The sequence below is a fragment of the Narcine bancroftii genome, chromosome 4 (genome assembly GCF_036971445.1).
Source record: "Narcine bancroftii isolate sNarBan1 chromosome 4, sNarBan1.hap1, whole genome shotgun sequence".
Lineage (NCBI taxonomy): Eukaryota > Metazoa > Chordata > Chondrichthyes > Torpediniformes > Narcinidae > Narcine > Narcine bancroftii.
The window spans coordinates 127,764,434-127,786,235 of NC_091472.1; the positions used below are offsets into that span (position 1 = coordinate 127,764,434).

The 21,802-nt window shown below is 37.8% G+C and overlaps 1 protein-coding gene across 9 annotated transcripts in view; it reads right to left on the reverse strand.

Moving 5' to 3' along the window:
* Window positions 1-21,802, reverse strand: part of naa25 (N-alpha-acetyltransferase 25, NatB auxiliary subunit) — a 151,323-nt gene that overhangs the window by 80,640 nt on the left and 48,881 nt on the right. For 8 of the 9 annotated variants that reach the window (XR_011356138.1, XR_011356137.1, XR_011356136.1 and 5 more), the window contains 6 exons: window positions 13,045-13,130; window positions 12,193-12,331; window positions 10,469-10,587; window positions 9,798-9,872; window positions 8,071-8,178; window positions 7,478-7,556 (listed from right to left, as the gene is read on the reverse strand). Coding sequence is in view for 5 of the 9 variants with exons in the window: in XM_069932813.1 (XP_069788914.1) it covers window positions 7,478-7,556; window positions 8,071-8,178; window positions 9,798-9,872; window positions 10,469-10,587; window positions 12,193-12,331; window positions 13,045-13,130 (606 nt within the window). In the remaining 4 variants the exon portion in view is untranslated. The remainder of the gene's footprint in view (window positions 1-7,477; window positions 7,557-8,070; window positions 8,179-9,797; window positions 9,873-10,468; window positions 10,588-12,192; window positions 12,332-13,044; window positions 13,131-21,802) is intronic. The other variant, XM_069932812.1, reaches the window with a different exon arrangement.

Genomic DNA, 21,802 nt, shown 5'->3' on the forward strand with positions numbered 1-21,802 from the left:
TTGGTCCATCTCTGGCAACACTCTCCCTTTCCTTGATATCTCTGACTCCATCCCAGGAGACAAACTTTTGACAGACATCTTCTATAAACCCACTAATTCCCACATTTCTCTCAACTATCCCTCTTCCTACCCTGTCCCCTGTAAAGATTCCATTCCATTCTCTCAATTCCTCCATCACATCTGCAACCAGGATGAGGATGTCCATGCCAGATCATCAGAGATGTCCTCCTCCTTCAAACAACTTGGCTTTCTCTCTACCATCATTAACTTGGCACTCTCCCATATATCCTCCATTACCCGCAAATGCCCTGGCCCCTCTGCCCCATGCACGACAAGGACAGGATTCCTCTTAACCTCACCTACCACCCTATCAGCCTATCAGCCTCCGCATCCATCACATCTTTCTCCACCATTTCCGCTACCCCTATGTGATCCCACCACTAGACACACATTTCCCTCTCTAAAAAGCCGCTGGGCTGCCTTAAACCACTAAAAGGGAAACAGTAATAGTACATTGGTGAATTGTTTTATTGAAAATAAGTAAGTTCAGAGACTACAAACACTTCGTATCTTACATACAAAACAGTAAACCACTGTATTATTCATTAAACATTAAAATATCCCATGAAAGTGTGCCATATTTTATTAAACTTCAGTTTTCAAAACATTACATCTAATTTTCTTGAGATTCAAGCATGATAAGGTTTGTGTCATCCACTGAGCAGAACCTGGAAGGATTAGATTCCTTTCATCTTAGCAAAATACATACTCTAGCCATTAAAAGTGGCAAAATCTATCACACGGCAATCTGACACTGATAATCAACACACCAAATAAAGATGTAATGGGATGAGGTTGAATAGTAACTAAGAATTCCAATAGGGATCTAATGCTGAACAGGACCAAAACATATGAAATAAGGAAGCAACCCATCATGACATCTGTCACATACAGGGTTGATAGTAGGAAAAATTGTAGCTAATTATCTTTGGATAAACATCCACCTTAGTTTCAATTAGAGAGCTGAATTTAATGGACACCGAGAGGAAATTATATCCAAAACAAAGAGACTACTCCTTTTACTCCAATAAACAAGATTTGTACTCCCAGATAGATTTATTTTTTTTACCATCAGTGCATTTGCAGGATAGAATCATGGAAACTGAAAAGAAGGCAAGACCATTTTCTTCTATTATTATCAATTGTTATGCCTGATAAAGCAGGACACGGTATATAGATGGTGGTTCATACCATTGTTGCTTTATTTTCAAATTTTACTTTATTGGCACATGTAAAAATTACATATATGGCCAAAATTACTATATATCAAAATCAATACATACTATTTTAGCATTTTTTCTTCCTTCCCACCCATCAACTCCCATACAGAAAAACCCTCAAAGAAAGAAAAAAGGAAAAGATAGAACAAGAAGAAAATAAACCAGTATTAAAACATTACTGAATATTACCTTATAACTAAATTATGACCTAATTATTTTAACATTTACAACTCTCAACATATCTATTAATTATCAAGTATACAATAAAATAAAACACTGAATAACATACAACACGATGAAAATCTAAAGAAAAACAGACATAACATCTAGCAAAAAATAACATGAAATATTAAGTTGAGGCCGGGGAGTGACAAAATTAGCACAATATTCTACCAATTAACATTACGTAATTACTTATAAAGTTATAACACCAATCTTTTGCATTTATGGAAACCAAATTCTCAAAAAATAATTTCTTCTTTGAATTATATGTAATCTTTTCCAAAGATATACAACTTCGCATTTCATCACGCCATCCATCTAATATCAAATCCGTATTCAATTTCCATGAAACAGCTATACATTTTCTGGCAACTACCAGGGCGACTTTTAAAAATTACTTTTGAAACAAATCCAAGTTTAAATCTGAATTAATCCATGATAATATCCCCCAAAAGAAACACATAGGATTTCACAGGAGTTTAACACCGATTACCTGTTGAAGAAAAATCTCTTAAAATGGTCCAAAAAGAATTCAATGGAGACATGTCCATGCAGAATGTAAAAAAAAGTACCTATATCATGTTTACATCAAAAAAACTTACCTGAAATATCTAACCTCAGTCTATTAAGCTTTTGTGGCATAAAGTATAATTGATGTAAAAAAATTATACTAACCCATTGATGTTGAGAAGATCTGAATTTTGTGATTTTGTAAGAAAACATATTGGAATCTTCTATGAAACTAACTGTCATTCTATTGTCAATAAATTTGTTATATGGGACACCTGTGACAGATTATGTTATATTTTATATTATGTATAGATATGTTTTTGGAAGATAGATTGTGGGGTTTTAGTTAGGACACAAAAAGATACAAACTTCAAAACAGATCTCATTTTAAAATGCAAGAGTAATGCATAAGGTGGTGCCTACAAGTCTGCAAAGACAAGACTCCTGTGCTGGAGATTTTCACAACGAGGTGCAAATGAAAGGGCTCATCTCAGGAAACATTGATAAGATCTCGCATGAATTGATTTTGGGATTCAGCAAGCTGTTTTGGTGGAGTGTGCTGTTTAGGAAGGTCATGTGGTTTTGCAAGCAGAGAGGGTCAAACAGGATTTTCTCTAAATATGACAGAGAGAGAGAGAGAGAGAGGGAGAGAGAGAGAGAGAGAGAGAAGTGGCTTTTGGAAGCTTGATTGAAAACCCATTTTGAAGACAGGTTGTGAGTTCTGAGTTCAGCCTATTCAAAGCCCTTATGGTCCATACAAAAGGAGATTGCTGGCTATATAATGTTTTTCCTGAGATAAGGGAAACAGAAAAGGAGCTCTGTGGTGACCTGAAAGAAAGAGGTAATCTTCGGCAAGACATTGAATTGGATGATCGGAAGGAATCAGTTTGTGTGTCCAACGAGCAACAAATCTCTCTCTGAAAACCAACAAGAACCTTCCTGAGCGATAACCATTTACCTTTCAAGCACAAATGCCTAGTGAAGATTTACAAATGTCAAATTCTGTGCACAGAACAAGATTTGCCTGATACTGGTGAAATTGGACTGTGAATCAAGAACTTTTCTGAACTTACACACCCATTACATACACGTGCGCTTAGAATTTGGAGGGGCGTTAAGTTAGGTTAAGTTAATAGTAATAAGTTAAAGTTTGATCCTGTTTTTATGAATAAAGAAAATTAAAAGTAACCTTTGTTTAAGTGACCATTTGTCTTGGTGAATTTCTATTGCTGCTGGGTTTTTGAGTCCTCTGGGCCTGTCACACACCATAAAAGCTTATTTAAGGGGTCAAATAATTAATAATACCGTGAGAATTAAAAAAATACAAGAGGGGAATAGGTAAATTGGAACAAGAAATACATCATTTGGAGAAGCACTTGAAGAGCTCAGAACAGAAATGAAGAGTACTTGTTAATAAAAAAAACCAAGCATAATACGTTACAAACTTATAATATAGAGAAAGCAATAATGAGAACAAAACAAAGGTACTACAGGCTGGGGGGGGGAAAGAGCTCACAAGACCCTATCTTGGCAACTGAAAACACAGCAGGTTTCGAGAACAAATTAATGCAGTTGAAACAGAAGCCAATAAAATCTCTTATAAACCACAGGAAATTAATGAGGCCTTCAACTCATTCTATTCCAAATTATATAAACCAGAATCTCAAGGAGATATTAAAATAAATGATTGTTTGTCACAATTGGTCTTCCCAAATGAGGATTTGGGAGAGCAGATGGACCACAATGCATCTTTTACTCAATTGGAGATGGAGGAGACCACTGAATTCATTCAATATTAATATATCTCCCGGTGAGGATGGTTTTTCACTGGAATTTTATAAAGAATTTAAGGATTTGTTAATGCTTTATGAGGTACTAAATCAAACTGTTAGATCACATACCTTTCCAGACTGTTTCTCAACAGCAAAAATAATGGTAATTCCAAAAAATTATAGAGGTCCATTGAAACCATCATTAAATAGACTGATTTCTTTGTTGAATATGGACTATAAAATACTAGCCAAAGCTTTGACAGATTGATGAAAGTTTTGGCAAAATTGATAAATAAAGGTCAAACAGGATTTGTTAAGAAAAGACGATCAGTATAACTCATTTGGCGCAGAAAAGGGGTGATTTAAGTGTGGCAGTTGCCTTGGACATGGAAAAGGCTTTTGATAGATTGGAGTGGGATATTTTATTTAAAGTAGTGGAGAGATTTTGATTACATTAAAACTTTAGAAACCGGATTCAAGTCCTACATAATGAACCTAAAGTCAGAGTTGTGACAAATGGGCAAGTATCTGCAACATTCCCACTGTCCAGATCTAGCAGACAAGGATATCCATTAACTCTGGCTCTTTTTATATTGGCTATAGAACCTTTGGCAGAAATTATTTGACAGGATCCAGACATTAAGGGGTTCAGGATGTACAGATACACTATCCTTTATCCGGAACCCTTGGGAGACAGTGTGTTCCAAATTTTGGATTTTTCCAGATTTCAGAACAAAAGCCAGCTGCCATAGATTTAAGTCCAACCAAATTGTGCTGCCATATCCACCCCCTTCCAGTTACGCTACCGCCTCTCTCTCCCACCCGAGTCGTGCTGCTGCCTCTCTCCCTCCTTGCCCACTCGAGTCGTGCTGCTGTCTCTCTCCCTCCTTGCCCACTCAAGTCGTGCTGCTGTCTCTCTCCCTCCTTGCCCACCCAAGTCGCGCTGCCGTCTCTCTCTCTCCTTGCCCACCCGGGTCGCGCTGCCATCTCTCTCTCTCTCTCCTTGCCCACCCGAGTCGCGCTGTTGTCTCTCTCCCTCCTTGCCCACCCAAGTCACGCTGCCGTCTCTCCCCCCCCAACCTAGTTGCGCTGCTGTCTCTCCCCCTGCCAACCTAGTTGTGCTTTTTCACCTCTAGTTTTCCACTCTTAAGGTGGAAAAGCACCAGAAAAAAAATGCCAGTTGTTGCAGCTTTCCGGATTTTAGATGTCCAGATAAAGGATTGTGTACCTGAATTAATATATTTGACAGAACCAGAAACGTCTTTGCAAAGGCTGCATTTGCAACTGGAAGACAATGGGAGGGTTTCTGGGAATAAAACAAATTGGATAAAATTGAGATTATGCCATTAATTGATGAGGATTATACAAATTGTCAAAGAAATACTCAATTTAGATGGCTGAAGAATGGGATTAACTATTTGGGGATCAAAACAGATAAAGACAAAAAAATTATATAAAATGAACTACCTCCCTTTGCTTAAGAAAATTTAAGATTTAAATAAATGGATAACTCTTTTGATAACTTTGATTGAAAGAGTTAATTGTATTAAAATTAATATATTCTTGTGTATACAGTACCACTTTCAGACTCTTCCAATACCATTCCCACAGAAGTTTTTTTTTAATTTTAATAAATTTATTAGGAAGTTTCTTTGGAAAGGTAAATTAGCCACATGGAAAAATTAGTTTGGAAATACCATATTGGGGGTGGGGTGGGATGGGATTTGCAACTCCCAAATTTTAAATATTACTATTGGGTGGCCCAGATGAAAATTGTCACTTCCCTTTTTGACGGAAGAGGCAAGCCTTCATGGGTGGAAATTGAAGTGCACAAAGTCGGAGAGAGAGTAGCAGAAGAGCTCATATAAAATAGGATATTAAATCTATTTCTGGTGGAAAAGAAGCACCTTTAACAAAGCATATTTTGAATATTTAGTTCAAATTGAATAATTTAATTGGAACAAAGGGAAAAAGATCTCCAAAAATACCTTTGACTCAAATAGATTAATTCCTTTAACAATGGATAATAAAATTCTACATACATGGCCCTGTAAAGGGCAATTAATGTCATATGAGCAGTTGGGTGGGTGGCCTGGATCACACTTGCTCTACTCTTAATACCATTGCCTGCAACACAGCCATGTGCGCCACACCCACTAACACGACACAGCCAAAATACCTCTGCGAGCTGCATATTCACGTCAGAGTCTCATGTAGCTCGCAAGCCGCGGTTGGTCACCCCTACAGTATCGTGAACAGGAGAGGGTTGAGCATACAGCCCTGAGGTGCTCTAGTGCTCAGCATGACGGTGCTCGATGGTCTGCTACCGACCTGGATAGACTGTGGTCTTTCCATTCAGAAGTCCAGTACGCAGTTACAGAGAGGAGTCTTGAGTCCCAGGGAGGACAGCTTCTCCACTTGCTTCTGGGAAACGATCATATTAAACACCATGCTGAAGTCAATGAGCAGCAGCCTAGCATATGAGGCGTCATTCTCCAGGTGGGTCAGGATGGAGTGAAACGACAAGGCTATCGTATTGCCTGTGGTAGTTTCTTCTATAGGCAAATTTAAATGGGCCCATTGTCTCTGTGAGATATGCCTTGATGTGTTCCATCACCAGACACTTGAAGTATTTCATAATGGTCAGTGCCACAGGGCGGTAGTCATTGAGGCCTATTATTGTCGCTCTCTTGGGTACCAGGATTATGCCAGCTATCTTTAACCCTACAAGGATGATGGACTGCTACAGTGAGATGTTGAAAATGTCAATGAAGACCTTCATTGGACTGCACTGTCCTTCAGTATCTGACCAGGTGTGTTGTCTGGTCCTGCCACCTTGTGGGTTCATTTTGGATAAAGTTCTCTTCACTTCAGCTGCAGCTATGCAGGGGGCCCATTCATTAGAGGGAAGTGGAGCTTTCTTTGGTGTCATCATGTTCTTCTCATCAAACCATGCACAGAAGGTGTTCAATCTATCCTGAAGGGAGACGTCATTGTCCTTAAGTCGCAACGTTGACTTGTGATTCGTTATAGTCTTGATCCCTTGTCACATGCGCCTTGTGTCGTTGGTGTCACAGAGCTGTCTATGGATCTTCTGTGTGTACCCTTGCTTTGCCTTCCAGATTGCACGGGAGAATTCAGCCGTGACTGATCTTAGTGCCATGCTATCACTTCTCCTAAAGGCAGCATCACGAGCTCAGAAAAGGGCCTGGACCTCTGCATCCAACCATGGTTTCTGGTTAGCCTTAGTTGTGAAGCATTTGATCTCAATGACATCCTCAATGTTCTGGGTGGTGTGGATCCTTGATGATTGCTGCTGCTCTCTGATGGCAGCATTCCATGTAGATTTTTTTGATGGGGAGAGATTTGCTTGTGATGTACTGGGCTCTGCCCACCATCTTTTGCAGGCTTTCTGCTCATAGGTATTGCTGCTCCCAACCAACTCACGTTCCCATGTATTGAACTAGAAGCAGTGAGGCAGGAAAAAGGTGACCATCCACACAAATAGATTTTTTCTGCTTCTGATTTATCATTGCCTTGTGATGGTATTTATATTTAAAATGCAAGCCTAGATTCACTTTCCATGAACAGTAGTAATGAGACCTCACCATGCTAGTGTAATCACATTCTCAAGTGAAAGGAAAGGGAGAGGAAAAGAAAAAAAATGAACAGAAAAATTAATTTTCACTTTACCTCCCAGCTTTCCTCTGATTATTTCCAGAGCCTCCAAGTCCTTCCCAAGACGCTCTAAAATCATTAAGTAAAGCTGAACCTATTATCCAAAAACAAAAACTCAAAATCATATCCACAATAGTTTCATCAATCAAACTCAGTGATATGTTCAAACTTAAATACATGATTTTAACACCAGAGTTACAATTATATTTATTAAAATTGGTTCCAAGATTGATTCAAGTTTCAAACTTCAGTTACAATCAAGGATTGGGGTATTAACCCAGATTTGATTCGCACCTTCTTTGTCTTCACCTGAACAACAAATAACTAAATAAAGAATCCAGCACACAGAGTCAAGCATGGTGGTATTTAAGTGTTCGCTCCTTGCTAAAGCAAATTTCTGAGATCAAACCATATACAGATGTCGTTTACAAGTCAACTGAACATGCAGGAACAGATTTGCCAAAATCATCATGAATGATTAAAAATATTCGCTAACAGGAGTATTAGTCATTGAAATATTACAGGGCCAGTGAGAAATTTAATGAATCTGCAGACTTAATAAGGTGCCCTCAAGCTGGGGCTCACAATTTGGGATTTCTTTTACTTACCTCTGCTTCTGCCTCAATCTTGTCCTCTTTCACCATTTTTTCTACCATCCGTTCTGCTAAGGGGAGGAACATTGTCTTCGATAATTTATCATCTTGTGCTGATATGGACTAAATAAATACAAAAAAGTTATAAACGAAATCCAAGTGTAATTATTTTGGTCTCCAAAAAATATTTTAGCAGTCAAATAAAGTACAGATTGCAAAATTCTACCAGATATTAGCAGATCTATTTTGGATGTGACTACAAAACCATAGTGAAAAATGTCATCAAGTTGAGAATCATAGATAATAGGTAAAGGTTCCATCACTGTCACCACAACCATATAACCATATAACCACTTACAGCACAGAACAGGCCAGTTCGGCCCTGCTAGTCCATGCCGTAACAAATCCCCACCCTCCTAGTCCCACTGACCAGCACCCGGTCCATACCCCTCCAGTCCTCTCCTAGCCATGTAACTATCCAGTCTTTCCTTAAATGTAACCAATGATCCCGCCTCGACTATGTCTGTCGGAAGCTCATTCCACATCCCTACCACCCTATGCGTAAAGAAATTTCCCCTCATGTTCCCCTTATAATTTTCCCCCTTCAATCTTAAACCATGCCCTCTAGTTTGAAATAATACATTTAGAACGTAACATACGAGAAAATATTTAAATTAGTCTACTGTAGGGAAGACAAAGAGTCGCCACTTTGTCAAGCACCCCTCAAAGAAATGAGGCCCCAGCAAGGATCAAACGCATGACCTCTGGTTTACAAGACCAGTGCTCCAACCACTGAGCTATTGGAGCCTCTATGACTATACTGCAGTTTGACAAAGCACCTCTTTATAAATTTAAAAATTGTTAAAGATCTCAACATAGAGTGTGGAATCAGTCCAAAAGCAGGGATATTTTTCCCTCTCAATTTATGCCATTGAAATTTTGCCAGTGTCTCATAACATAGTTGATAAAAATAGAAACACTAATACTGTCAATGGTAACTTACCTTTCCATTGACAATACTTAAACTTCTCCAAATGGTCTATTTCCAAATTGATCTGATTTAAAAAGCAAACAGTCTGATAACACTTTATTGATCAATGATCTTAGAAATGCTGCTGTCATCAAACAGTGAAGGAATGATACATTTGGCAGTGGTATCAACACACAACACATAGGTCATTGCATGGAGTCAGTTATACATCATAGAAGCTGGTTCTTCAGCCCACTGAGTCCTCACTGATCCTGAACACCCATTTGTACTCATCCTACATCAATCCTTTTTATTTTAAATATTTTTGTTTATATGTCACAAAAGGGGAAGCTATCTTATCCATCTGCATAAGTCAGGATGCAGTTTTAAAAGGGTTTACTTACTTTAAGATGAGCTCGTGCTTCAATAATCTCATCGACAGTCTTGAGGTGTTCCAGTGCAACTGCAATATATTACTATCAGCCAAATTTATCCCTCTTAATATGCTTGTTTTTTGACTCTTTAAATAAGGATACAAATTAGTCCAAACTTCATCCCAAAAGAAATTTTAAGTGACTTTCTATACACAATTCCCTCAAGATTGTACCAATTTCCTACCCCATTCTTTTGTGTATGAATTTGAAATTATTTTAAATGAAACAAAAGTTTCTGCTTGAATTGCAATCCATTGTTTTGAATGGTGCACTGATTCCCCCCCCCCCACCCATTGTTCATTACTGCACACTCAATGTACCTTAGTAACAACACCTACCTGCATAACCAGACTCATCACAGACCAAAAATAATATGGATTCTTTGGAACTATCTTGTAAAGTGCCATCCCAGCCTAAGAGGAAACATAACATTCCACTGCACATTAATGCTTCTTGAAGTTATACTAAATGAAAGGGAATGAATTCCCTTGATTGAGTCAAATCTCATCTAATTCACAGAAATAGAGGAAAATTTAACCATCAAAAAAAAGGACAGGTTAATGTTTTAAATGACATGGTTCTGAACTAGTATTAATCCTTTTTGTTTACAATGATTTGAAAATATGGGGAGAGAAGGAAAGTAACGTTAAAAGCCACAACTTTTCATATTTATTTAGAAGTAAAATACAGCAGAACCGCTGCAAGTCAATCATCAAAGCCATTAATTAGTTGAATTCAGAACAAAGTAGTGAAAATACTTCGCAGGTCAGGCACCATATGTGGGAGAGAAAGTTAACAGTTGGCCAATACCTTGTCACAGATGGAAAAATTACATAAAGGGTCATTGACATGAAATATGAACAATGGAGCCTGACTTGTTAAGTATTTCTAGTACAGTATTTTGTTTTTAAGTGAGATTTCCTGCATCTCCAGTGTTTTAAATTACATTTAAAAAGTTGTATTTTGCTCAGGGCAAAGAAAAACCTTTTTTTTGCTGCAGAAACAATACCTGTTGCATTTTTTTGTATTCTCCAACCCTGGCATAAGCCATGAAGAGATGCGAGTGGTACTCTTCACTGTTCGGGACTTTTCGCACAGCAGCTTCATATAACTTAGTGACTAATTCAGCTGGGGGAAAAAAAAAGTGCAAGTAGCTTTACAGACAGGGAGATTTAAAAAATACATTCTACATGCACAAAAATATAAAACTAACAATCAAAAATAATTTGCTCCAGGTTCTCCAGAGACCAAGCTTGAAGCAGAAGAGGTGAACCACGAATGCTAGAGGTCAGTCTGTCCCTCAATTAACTTTCGCAAGTTGGACCAAGGAACAACTTGCCTGACAAGGACAAGAAAGATGAAGTTGTCTAAAAGTCCTTCAGATCATGATGTAGAAAGAAAATCTCAGGTCTGACCTTGATACCCTCAAAGGTAATGTCTGTCCACATACAAAGAAACCATTTTGCAGAAAGTAGTTAGGAGCAATCTGAACCAATTGCAAAGACCCCAAGGGTCTCTGGAAGAGGAAATGAGAGCAGTGGTGACATCATTAAAGATGGCAGCATCTGAGGAATAAAAATGCAAAAAAAAAAGACAGTGCTGCTCATTTTTGCAAAAGACGCCCATTTAAAAGTGCTAACAGTAATTATTTAAATGCAGCATCTCCTCCTTCTCTAGATACTTTGCTGGCAATAACATTAACATAATTTTCTCATTTTCTTTGAAATATACCACAGATTTTGTAAACTATTATGTGGTGCATGTACCCTAACTAGTTATTTTTCTGTGAAAGCTGAGAAAAAAAGTGCTGTCTCAGATATTCCCCTGTTGGAGGGTATTATTATGATTGCCATAATAAACAGACTGTTAAGGAGAATGGACAGACATTCTTCCATGTGAACTGGAAGATTCTCCTAAGGTTAATACAGAACTAATGTGCAAAGAACAGCTTTAGTGAACTGCAATTAATTTTTCTTTCAAGACTGCCAGATGGAATTCACAAAGATCAGAATGGAGTAGGAAATATATATTTATGTTAATCATTAAAAATCTTGTTTGCATTGGACTGTCAACTTTGTAACAACCCACATACTTTTAATACACAAAATTTTTTGAAACCTCCCATTTGTTTGGCATAATCAAGTTTTATGTCATAGAAATGCTGAAATTCTTCTGCCATGTTTAAGATTTTATTTAAATAATTGTAGTGGCAGGGACGTGAAATATTCATTATCACAGTTAAATGCTGGCAACAACAGGCACTAGTACAAAAAACATCATGGCTTTAAATAATGAGCTTTGAAGGAGCTTTCTCCTTAACCTGAAAGTATTCTGCTTCAGGAGTCCAAAAAATGTTGTTCACAATTATGTATTAAAATGGTGATCTTCACATTCATTGGCATACTACGTGCTTCTTATAGCCAACATAAATTTACAGAATATGCCTGAATATTTTCTACCTGTCTCAGCCAAAAAGGTTCTGCACATACCACACAATCCTAAGAATCCCTTACCATTGCTCTCTGCAATTGGTCAATATCATTGTACCGAATTAAGTGTAAAAAAGTTATAGTTTTCAAAAACATTTTTTAAAAAAATCTACAGATCATTCTCAATGGGTGCTTAAAGTCCATAATAATAAATTATACTCTAATTTGATCAAAACAATGATTCAACCAGTCTCCCAATCCCCCGGTGCTCTCTTTTCTGTCATGTCCTTCCAAGAGAACATACGTCTGTGCATCTCACGATAGAGAATGGTAAGGGCCTGCAAGGAGTTGTCATCTGTGGGCTCAAATGCAGCTACTTCCTGTGCCAGAGAAAACGCCTCTTCTTGCTTCCCTGTTCGCTGAAGGCCAATTGCTTTGAGAACCTTTAATGCCAGACCACAAGAGGAAATTGTCAAGATTCTACATTCATAAACAAGTATTCACTGCCGTTACAGGCATATTCAGCACATTCCCCACCCAATCTTGAAAATAAAAAAAGAGCAGCTGCATAATGTAAGGAATGACATTTAATATGGGGCAGCAAAGTTAGGGTAGTGATTCATGGAACACTAGGACAGTGCCAGTGACCTGGGTATGAATCCGGCACTGTAAAGAGTTTGCACCTTTTCCATGTATTTGCGTGGGTTGCCTCCAGGTGCTCCGGTTTCCTCCCACCCTTCAAAATACACGGGGGGGGGGGGGAATGTTGTAGGTTAATTGGGTGTATATAGGTGGCACAGGTACATGGGCTAGAAGGGCCAATTACCATGCTGTAAGTCTAAATTTAAAATTAAAAAAATTAAATGATCAGAACCTATTTAATCTACATTTCCAAAATTCATTCTTAGGCATTGTCTTTAAAGGTACAAGCAACTTAGCATCTTAATTACAGTCATATACCAGTTATCAGTTAACCTTAAAAATCTTAAATCTCGTCCACAATATACATCTCTTGTGAATATTTCTTTCTAAAAATCTTTGCTTTTTACTTCAGTTACATAACAGAGAATCTTCTTGTGCATTTATTCCAAAGTACATAACCGGAATGAGTTAAATATAACTTTGTGCTGAGGAATCTATCGCCACGCTTGCTTACTTTTGCACAGTGAAGGTCTTTATGCTTCTTGAGCAATTTGTCCGCTTGTTGTATCGCCATCTTGTTGTTGCCATTATCTAGGTAATCTGTCCAAGAGATAGAACTTTTCAATTTATAAAAATTCAATACAAAAGAAAATACACTAAGCATCTTTGAACAGAATTGCATAAAAAATGTATGCAGTACAGAAAATATCAAGACCACGTGTAACCAAAATGTTATTCACAAAATGCAACACCACAGAGGTTGTCAGCACACTGGTATCGTCCAGGAAATGCTGGAGATGGTCGTACTTTCTTTAAGAAATGAGTCTACCACTCACGGACCCAGGACTGGATGCAAGGAAACTGGAACCATAACTAACCCCACAAGCCATCCAAAGCAAAACCACTTAGACAGCCTGCATATAAGGAAATAAATATTTTGTATTTTTACTTTATTATATATTTTCTTGTTAATATGACCATTTTAGTCATAATATACAGTAGATATTTGTACTATTAATTGGATTTATCCATCTAGTGGAGAAATTGCTCTCCCCACAACAAAATTTGTGCAACATTTGCAACCACATTTGAAGTACACTCACAAGAAACAGTGTTTAGCTTTACAGAACTAAAAATATTGGGGGCTGGTTATGTTTGAGAAAAATGCTCTAATCATTGCTGCTCATGTTGTTTATTTGCCATTCCTAATGCTCCTTTCTATCTTGCCAATAACCATATCATTTTAAATGCACTTTTTAAAAAAAATTGATGCAAAAGCCTGATGGATGAGAAAAAAGTTTTAATTTGAAAGTTTAAATTTAGTCACCAAAACACAAGAGTTCCTGAGGCAAAATGTGCCACTGTTACATGTTCTTGAAATAAAAGTAACATGCTGTAAATATGAAAAAAAAAATCAAAAGTACTGAGCAGGACATGCAGCATCTGTGAAAAAAAGAAAAGACATTTTCAGATTTAAGACTCTTCATCCAAACAGATTGATCTGGGCATTTCCAGCATTCATGTTTTTGTTTCAGGTTTCACCTGCAATTGCTCCATCAATATATTAATTATATTGCTCCAAAAACACTGGAATTACAAAAGGCAACCACATGCCCCTTACACTAAACTTCTCTCCTCTAACTCTTCTGCAATCCAAAACTACGTTAGTTTTCTCACTTTCCAGTTCCCAAACATGACAGGTATAGGAAGGTCAGTCAGATCCATATGCTCCACAACTTGCATTTTGTGCACCAAGGCTTCAGTTATTACTGTCTTCAATGGATTTAGTCAGAAAAATATAACCATATAACAGTTTACAGAGTGGAAACAGGCCATATCAGCCCGTGCCGGTTCACTTGAACAACTCCAATCCCCTCATATCCATGGACACATCCAACCTTCTCTTAAATGACAGAAAGAACCCTGCCGCAACCATCTCCTCTGGAAGATCATTCCATTCTGCCACCACTCTCTGAGTGAAGAAGCATCTTCTAATATTTCTCCTAAAGTTTTGCCCCCTTACCCTTAACTTATGCCCTCTTGTTCTAACCTCCCCTGTCCTCAGGAGAAAGGTCTACTCACATCTATCTATTCCCTTCATAATTTTAAATACCTCTATCAAATCCCCTCTCAACCTTAATCCTTCCATTTCATCATGATTCAACAATGTGTGCATTTAATAAGCCCCTGCAGGCTACTGTTGTTTTCAGATTAAAATTTGTTTTCTTGATATAGAAAATGACAACTTGTATGTTTGAGTTCATAAAAGAAAGCAGCATGTGACTGGAAGCAAAACCACCCTGATTAAAAGGGAAGCAACCTGTCCCCAAAATTTTGAAAGCAAAATAATACTTTGATCAAGCCAACTAAGACTCACTGTGTCTGTATGCTGCACTTAAATATAAAACAATACATTCTCATTTAAGACCTACAATCCAGGCAACATTTTGCTGAATTTACTCTACACTATCTCCAGTACAATCATATTCTACCTATGGTGTGATGACCAGATCTGTATACAAAACATCAAGGGTGACCTAACCAGTGTTTTGTGAAGTTCTAATGAATATTCCTCAATTACATGTTACCTTCCAGCTGAATGGATTCCTGCAGAAGCAACAAAATTTTAATTAAAAAAACAGGCCAATTACATTTCCCAGTTTTTGCTTTAAAATCACTACCCGAAAAGAGAAACACTAATCTACTTGGTCATCTGTTGCAAGTCAACTATTCTCCTCCCACTCTTATCCTACACTTTCTTGCCACTCTTATTAATTATGCTTGAGTTTAAGCATTAAGCAGGGAATGTGAATCCTACAGAAGGAAACAAGCCAAATGAAGCAACTGAATACTACAAAACTTTTTCCCTCCAACTTGGACCGGGGATTCACATTGATTTTGATGAAAATTAATCGCAAATTTTGAGTTGGATTTATGATCTCGATTTTCAATTCCCTTTCCTCATTGGGCCAAAGGAAATGTTGAATTTCATCAGCAAGTCCATCTCCACCAAGAGATGACTTCAGAGGCGTGAATGATCTTCATTATCTTAAGTCTCACAGGGGGCCTTTATTAATTGGAGGTGTACAGTGAAGACAGGATGATGCGGACACTGGTTGCATGACACAGTCATTTTTATTCCTTAGGTGACTAAAAAAAATGACTTGAAATTTGACTCTAAATGAGTGTATATGAAAGCATTGTTTACTAAAGCTCAATTATCGAGACTGGGACCATCTTAATTCAGAGGGGAGAGCATGCAAGTTAACAGTTTCCCATCAATTATCAAAGGAGCAGAATAAGGCCATCAAGTACACCCCACCATTCCATCATGACTGATTTCAGATTTATTGTCAGAATATATACATAGCATCACATACAACCCTGAGATTCTAGTTCCTGCAGGCAAGGTGAATTATCATTTAGTGGTAGTGCAAAAAAAAACTGAACTCAATGTACACATGAACAAAAAGAAATAAAAGTAAACTGTGTGCAATATAGAGAGAAAAAATATCAATAAAGTGCAAATGCAAGTTCTTAAATGAGTCTCTGATTGAGTTTGCTGTTGAGGAGGATGATGGTGGAGGAGTAGCAGCTAAACATCAACCTGGTGGGTCAAATCCATGTACATTTTTACTGATGGTAGCAGTGAGAACAGTGTGTGCTTGGCAGTGTGGATCCTTGATGCTCTCCGACGGCAGCATTCCTTGTAGATGTTCTCAGTGGTGGGGAGGATTTTGCCTGTGATATCCTGTGCTGTGTTCACTACCTTTTGCAGGACTTTACACTCAGGGGTATTGGTGTCCCCAGACCAGACTGTGATGCAGCCGGTCAGCACACTTTCCACCACACCTCTGTAGAAATTTGCAAACTCTTAAGGAAGTAGAAGCACTGACAAACTTTCTTCACGATGCCATTAGTGTGTTGGATCAGGAAAGGTCCTCCTAAGAACTTAAATCTTCTCACCGTCTCCATCTCTGATACCGTATAGACAAAATCAATTGAGCTGAGGAGCACAAGGAAGCAGTTGAGGAGAACACAAGAGCAATGAATTTTTTTTAAGGAAATTCAGGGATATCCCTCTGCACTCACCATAGTGGGATGTGTATCTTTTTGAACTATATATTACAGCAAATAAACAGGTCCTTTGGCCCTCTAATCTACACCAAACTATTTTTCTGCCTAGTCCCATTGAACTCCAACAAAACCCTCTATTCTCCTCCCACTACTCTTTGTGTGAAGTTTCCTCCCCAATGTTCCCCTAAACTTTTCCCCTTTTACCCTAACCCCATGCCCTCTTGTAGCTCACCTACCCTCAGTGGAAAAGTCTACCTAAATTTATTCTGTCCATCTGCCTCATAATTTTAAATACCACGAGGAAGCACCTTTCTGACACATGGAGGAGGCTGTTACATTGGACAAGCGCCGCAGCAATTTACGACAGTTAGCCATTGAGTTTCCCTGAAACGTGCAGGGTGGGCGGCATCGATGGGCCCCCACACCCCATCGTTTTTTTTAAACTTTATTTAAAATTTTATGACATGAATAAAATAAAAATTACATTTAATAAAAAATAAAAAATAAGATAATAAAAATTAGAATACTACATCATTAAACTACACAAATTAACCCCCCAATAATTATAACACAACATTAATCATCTAATTTAAAATTAATCCAACCCTCCCCCCAAAAATAAAGAATGAAGAATTAATTAACAATGTTGTAAATAAAATAGAAAAAACCCCATTTACGAAAAAAGGATAAAACTTAACAAAAAAATTACTAACAAAAAAAATATCAATACTAAAATAATACCCTTAAACATATATTTAAATCAAACATAATTCATGTATTTAACAAATGAAATCCACTTTAAAACTAAATTCAAATATTAAAATCATATATCAACCACATATCTATTATACAAAAAATCATAATTAATAATACATAAATACAGAATTTCCATTAATACCAAGTTTCCTTTATAATTCATCGAGAGAACAAAAACATCCCTTAGAAAAACAATCAGATAAACTTTTTATTCCCTTCCCCTCCCCTTATATAAGAGAAAAAAAAGAAAAAAGTTCAAACTCTTATAAAATTCTCCATATTCTTCATTTATAACATCTTCAAAATTCTCTATCAAAATTAACTTAATTTTATTAAACTCTTCTCCCTCAATGTATTTGTACTTAATTTTCTTCTTCTTATCACCTTTCCCCTCATCTTCCTCTTCATCTAATTCAACATCCTCAATTTTTGACATTATTTTCTGTGACATCATCCTCTTAAAAAAGAAAGAAAAAAGAAAAAATTTTAAAAAACCCCAAAAAGAGAAAAAGGAGAAAAAAAACCTCCTAATTCCCTCTCAATTACAATCAAAACAAAAAGAGTTTAAAAAAAATTATTTATTTTAAAAAAATAATTAAAAAAAACCTTCACTTCTTAACCCAAAAATTAAAAAGAAAAAAAAACAGGTCGGAGGTCACAACTACCTCCTCCTGTTTAAACCGCCCAAAGCGGTAACTCCCCCAGAATATTGGGTGTGAGATAACTCACAGGTAGCTGATGACTTCTGGAAACTAGTGCCCACCCAGTTCCCTCTCCCAACTTCCATTTCATTAAACTATCATCATTATTTAAACTTTTTAAACTCTTTTTAAAAAAAAAATAAAAGATTTTTTTTCTAAATCAACGTTACCACTTCGATCACCATTGCTTCCATTTCTTTTAAAAATCTGGATACCACCTTACATCTCTACGCTCTTTGGAGACCTTGAAGGACTACATCGTTCCTAAAACTGCATGATTGGTAGAGACTAAGCAAAGTCCATAACCTCTTTAGGATTGTCAAAGAATTTTGGTTAATTTCCATCCTAAAAAATCTTCAGTACCGCAGAATACCTGAATGTTGCCCTATGTCTTTTTTTCCACAACCGTTCTTTCACAGAATTAAATTTGCGTCATAATAGCATAGTATTAAATCTCCATCTTGAAGCTTTCTGAACATCTTGTGAACTCAAATATTCTAATAATAATAATGAATGATCCGAAACCAATCTTGCCTTATACTCCACAGATGTAACCCTATCCTGCAAATGTACTGATATTAAAAAATAATCAATTCTAGAAATAGAATTATGTCGCAAGGAATAAAAAGAAAATTCTTTCTCTGTAGGATTAACTCTTCGCCAAATATCAATTAAATTCAAATCTGCCATCATATTAATCACTTGGATTGCCATCTTAAACTTCTTAATTATCCAATAAAGGCTCCAACACCACATTCAAATCTCCCCCAACATCACATTAGAGTTCGATTGTCCAAGTAATAAAGACATATCCACAACAAAAGCTATATCCTCAACATTAGGAGCATAAACATCAAGCAAAGTCCACGCCTCATTAAAGATTGTACAATTTAATTTTAATAATCTTCCACCATTTTTCCTTTCACTCTGTAACTAAAATGGTAGATACTTATGTACCAAAATTGCCACACCTTTTGCCTTAGAATTAAACGAAGAATAAAAAACATGCCCAACCCATTCATGTTTGAGTTTCAAATGTTCCTTATCTATTAAATGAGTTTCCTTTGCCATTGCGACCACCGTTTCTTCCATTTCTTCCAGAAATCAAATTCCCTTCTTGCAGCTCTGCCCTCTTTGGAGGCCGTGGAGGACTACATCGTTCCTGGAATTGCGTAATTGGTAAAGACTGAGCAAAATCCATAGCTTCTTTAGGATTATCAAAGAACTTTGGTTGATATCCATCCTGAAAAATCTTCAGTACCGCAGGGTATCTAAATGTTGCCTTATATCCTTTTTTCCCACAATAATTCTTTCACAGAATTAAATTCACGTCGTTGAAACATAATTTCCTGACTCAAATCCGGATAGAAGAAAACACGATTACTCTGAACCATCAAAGGAGATTTGTTTTGCTGTGCATTTCTAATAGCCATACGTAAAATAGTCTCTCTATCACAGTAATTTAAACAGCGAACCAGAACAGGTCTTGGATTCTGTCCTGAAAAAGGTCTCCTTCTCAAAGCTCTATGAGCCCGTTCCAATATTAAACCTTCAGAAAACTTATCTTGTCCCAACACTTGTGGAATCCATTCAGTGAAAAGTTTTCTTGGATCTGGCCCTTCTATGCCTTCTGGCAAGCCGACAATTTTCACATTATTTCATCTGGATTGGTTCTCCAAATAATCAACCTTTTTTGCTAAATTTTTATTCTGAATCTGTAACGTTTCAATTGTTTTATTCACATCTTGCAATTGATCTTGTACATCAGATAATCCTTGATCACACATCTCAAGTCTTTCAATAGTTTCAACTTTAAAAGCTCCATAATCAGCCATCTGTTGAGTATTGACATCCACCAATGCATTAATCTTAGAAGTAAGATTATTCATCGAATCACCTAAATGCATCATTGAAGAAAATATCTTATGTTCAAGACTCTTGAAAAGTATATCAACATCAGTAGATCCAGACATGGTGGGATTCTGCTGTTCTTGTGGAATCAGAGGACCTTCTATCCCTTCTTTTAATTTAGTAGCTTTTCTTGCAGTTTGACTCCGTGTAAGAGCCCCTGCCACAGACCCCCCAGAAGTATCAGGAGGCTGATGATCAGGGTTATCTTTGATCCAAACCTCCTTTAAAAGCTTCGTTACATCAGTATCTGGAAGAGCTGATATAACTGGTGGTATAGCAGTCAAATAACAACTCTTTAACTCTCCAACTGGAGGCGCCCCAGCTAATTCAGCAATCAAAGTCTCAGTAGACGTTGTTTGAAATACTGGCATCCGGCCAGCCCTTTGTTCTAAAGGCAGCTGAAAACGACCTTCAGAAAGACTTATGGAATCAGAGCAGAGCTCCAAGGCCGAATTCTTCGCTTGTTTTCCTGGATCCATTTCACGCTGAGTTGTGGCTTTTTGTAAACAAGCAGGCTCAGGTAATTTCGGAAAATATAATTTTTTAAACAATCTGTTGATGTTTCCTTTTACTTTTTTTTAAAACAAATGTACCATTAGGTATTAATTCAACATCTCATACTATTTATAAACATTTTAAAAAAGTTTTAACGGGCACTTAAAGACAAAACAACAAGTTAGAGTCAGGAGAGGACTGGAAGGCACGTCTGTTCCTTACGCCATCTTGCCACGCCCTCCCCCCCACCCCATCGTTGATGATAATAGCAATACCGTTGGGATGGGAGGATCCTTTGCCTCTCTGTTTGCTGTGGCCTTGTTGCCTGAAGAGTCCAGGGCCTAGTGACCTGCTCCATTGAGCTGTTTTCCTTCTTCACTCTCCAGAGCATGTCTGCCTGGGCTGTGACTTTCCTTGGGTCGCTGAAGTCCTCATTGGTGAGCAAGAGTCAGATACCTTTGGCCAGCTGCTACTGGAAAATTTGCTCAAAGAGCAGGCAAGGCCTGTGTCCCTCAACAAAGACAAGAATTTCGCTCTTGAGGCCAGATGGGGCCCTGTCCCCCAAACCATTCATATGCAACAATCAGGCAGCACACTCACACCATGAAAGCCCGAAGGTGCGGGTTAATAGCTCCTTGAAAGCATTGTATTTGACTTGCTCCGGTGGCTGCCGTAGGAAGTTGACGACCTTTGCTGCCATATCCTGGTCAAGCGAGATCACCATGTAATAGTAATGTGTGTCATTGGCATTGATCTGTTGAAGGTGGAACTGGGTCTCGGCCTGTTCAAACCACAATTGCAGTTGTGATGGCCAGAAAGTGGACCTGTCAGGGTCAGCAATTTAGCATGCGCACAATTGCAAAGGATCACACACACACACACACACACACACACACACACACACACACGAAGTCAAAGTTGAAGACTGATTTATTGCACTGACAGCTCTGCTTATATTCTCTCCTCGCTACTGAAGTCAGGAGTGACGTCACTGCAGCACCAATCTCCGATTGGGTGACATGTCTGCCATTGGTTGCTCTTTCCCACCATGCAGCTGATCACCTGGGATGAAGGATGTCAGCCCTTGCGGGGTCCAGTGCTGTCGCCATGTTCATTGGCTGTTTTGTGTCCCAGGTCACGTCCTGATTAGCGGGCCGCTACATCAACATTTTGGATACTGTTTTAGGGGAAGGAAAAACGATCTACCAGGGACAAATTGTAGAGGTAATGTCTCCGATACAGAGACTGGCTCCTCAACTTAGAGGGGAAGGGGGTGAAGAGGAGAGCTATGGTGATTGGAGACTCGTTGGTTAGGTGAACAGATAGGAGGTT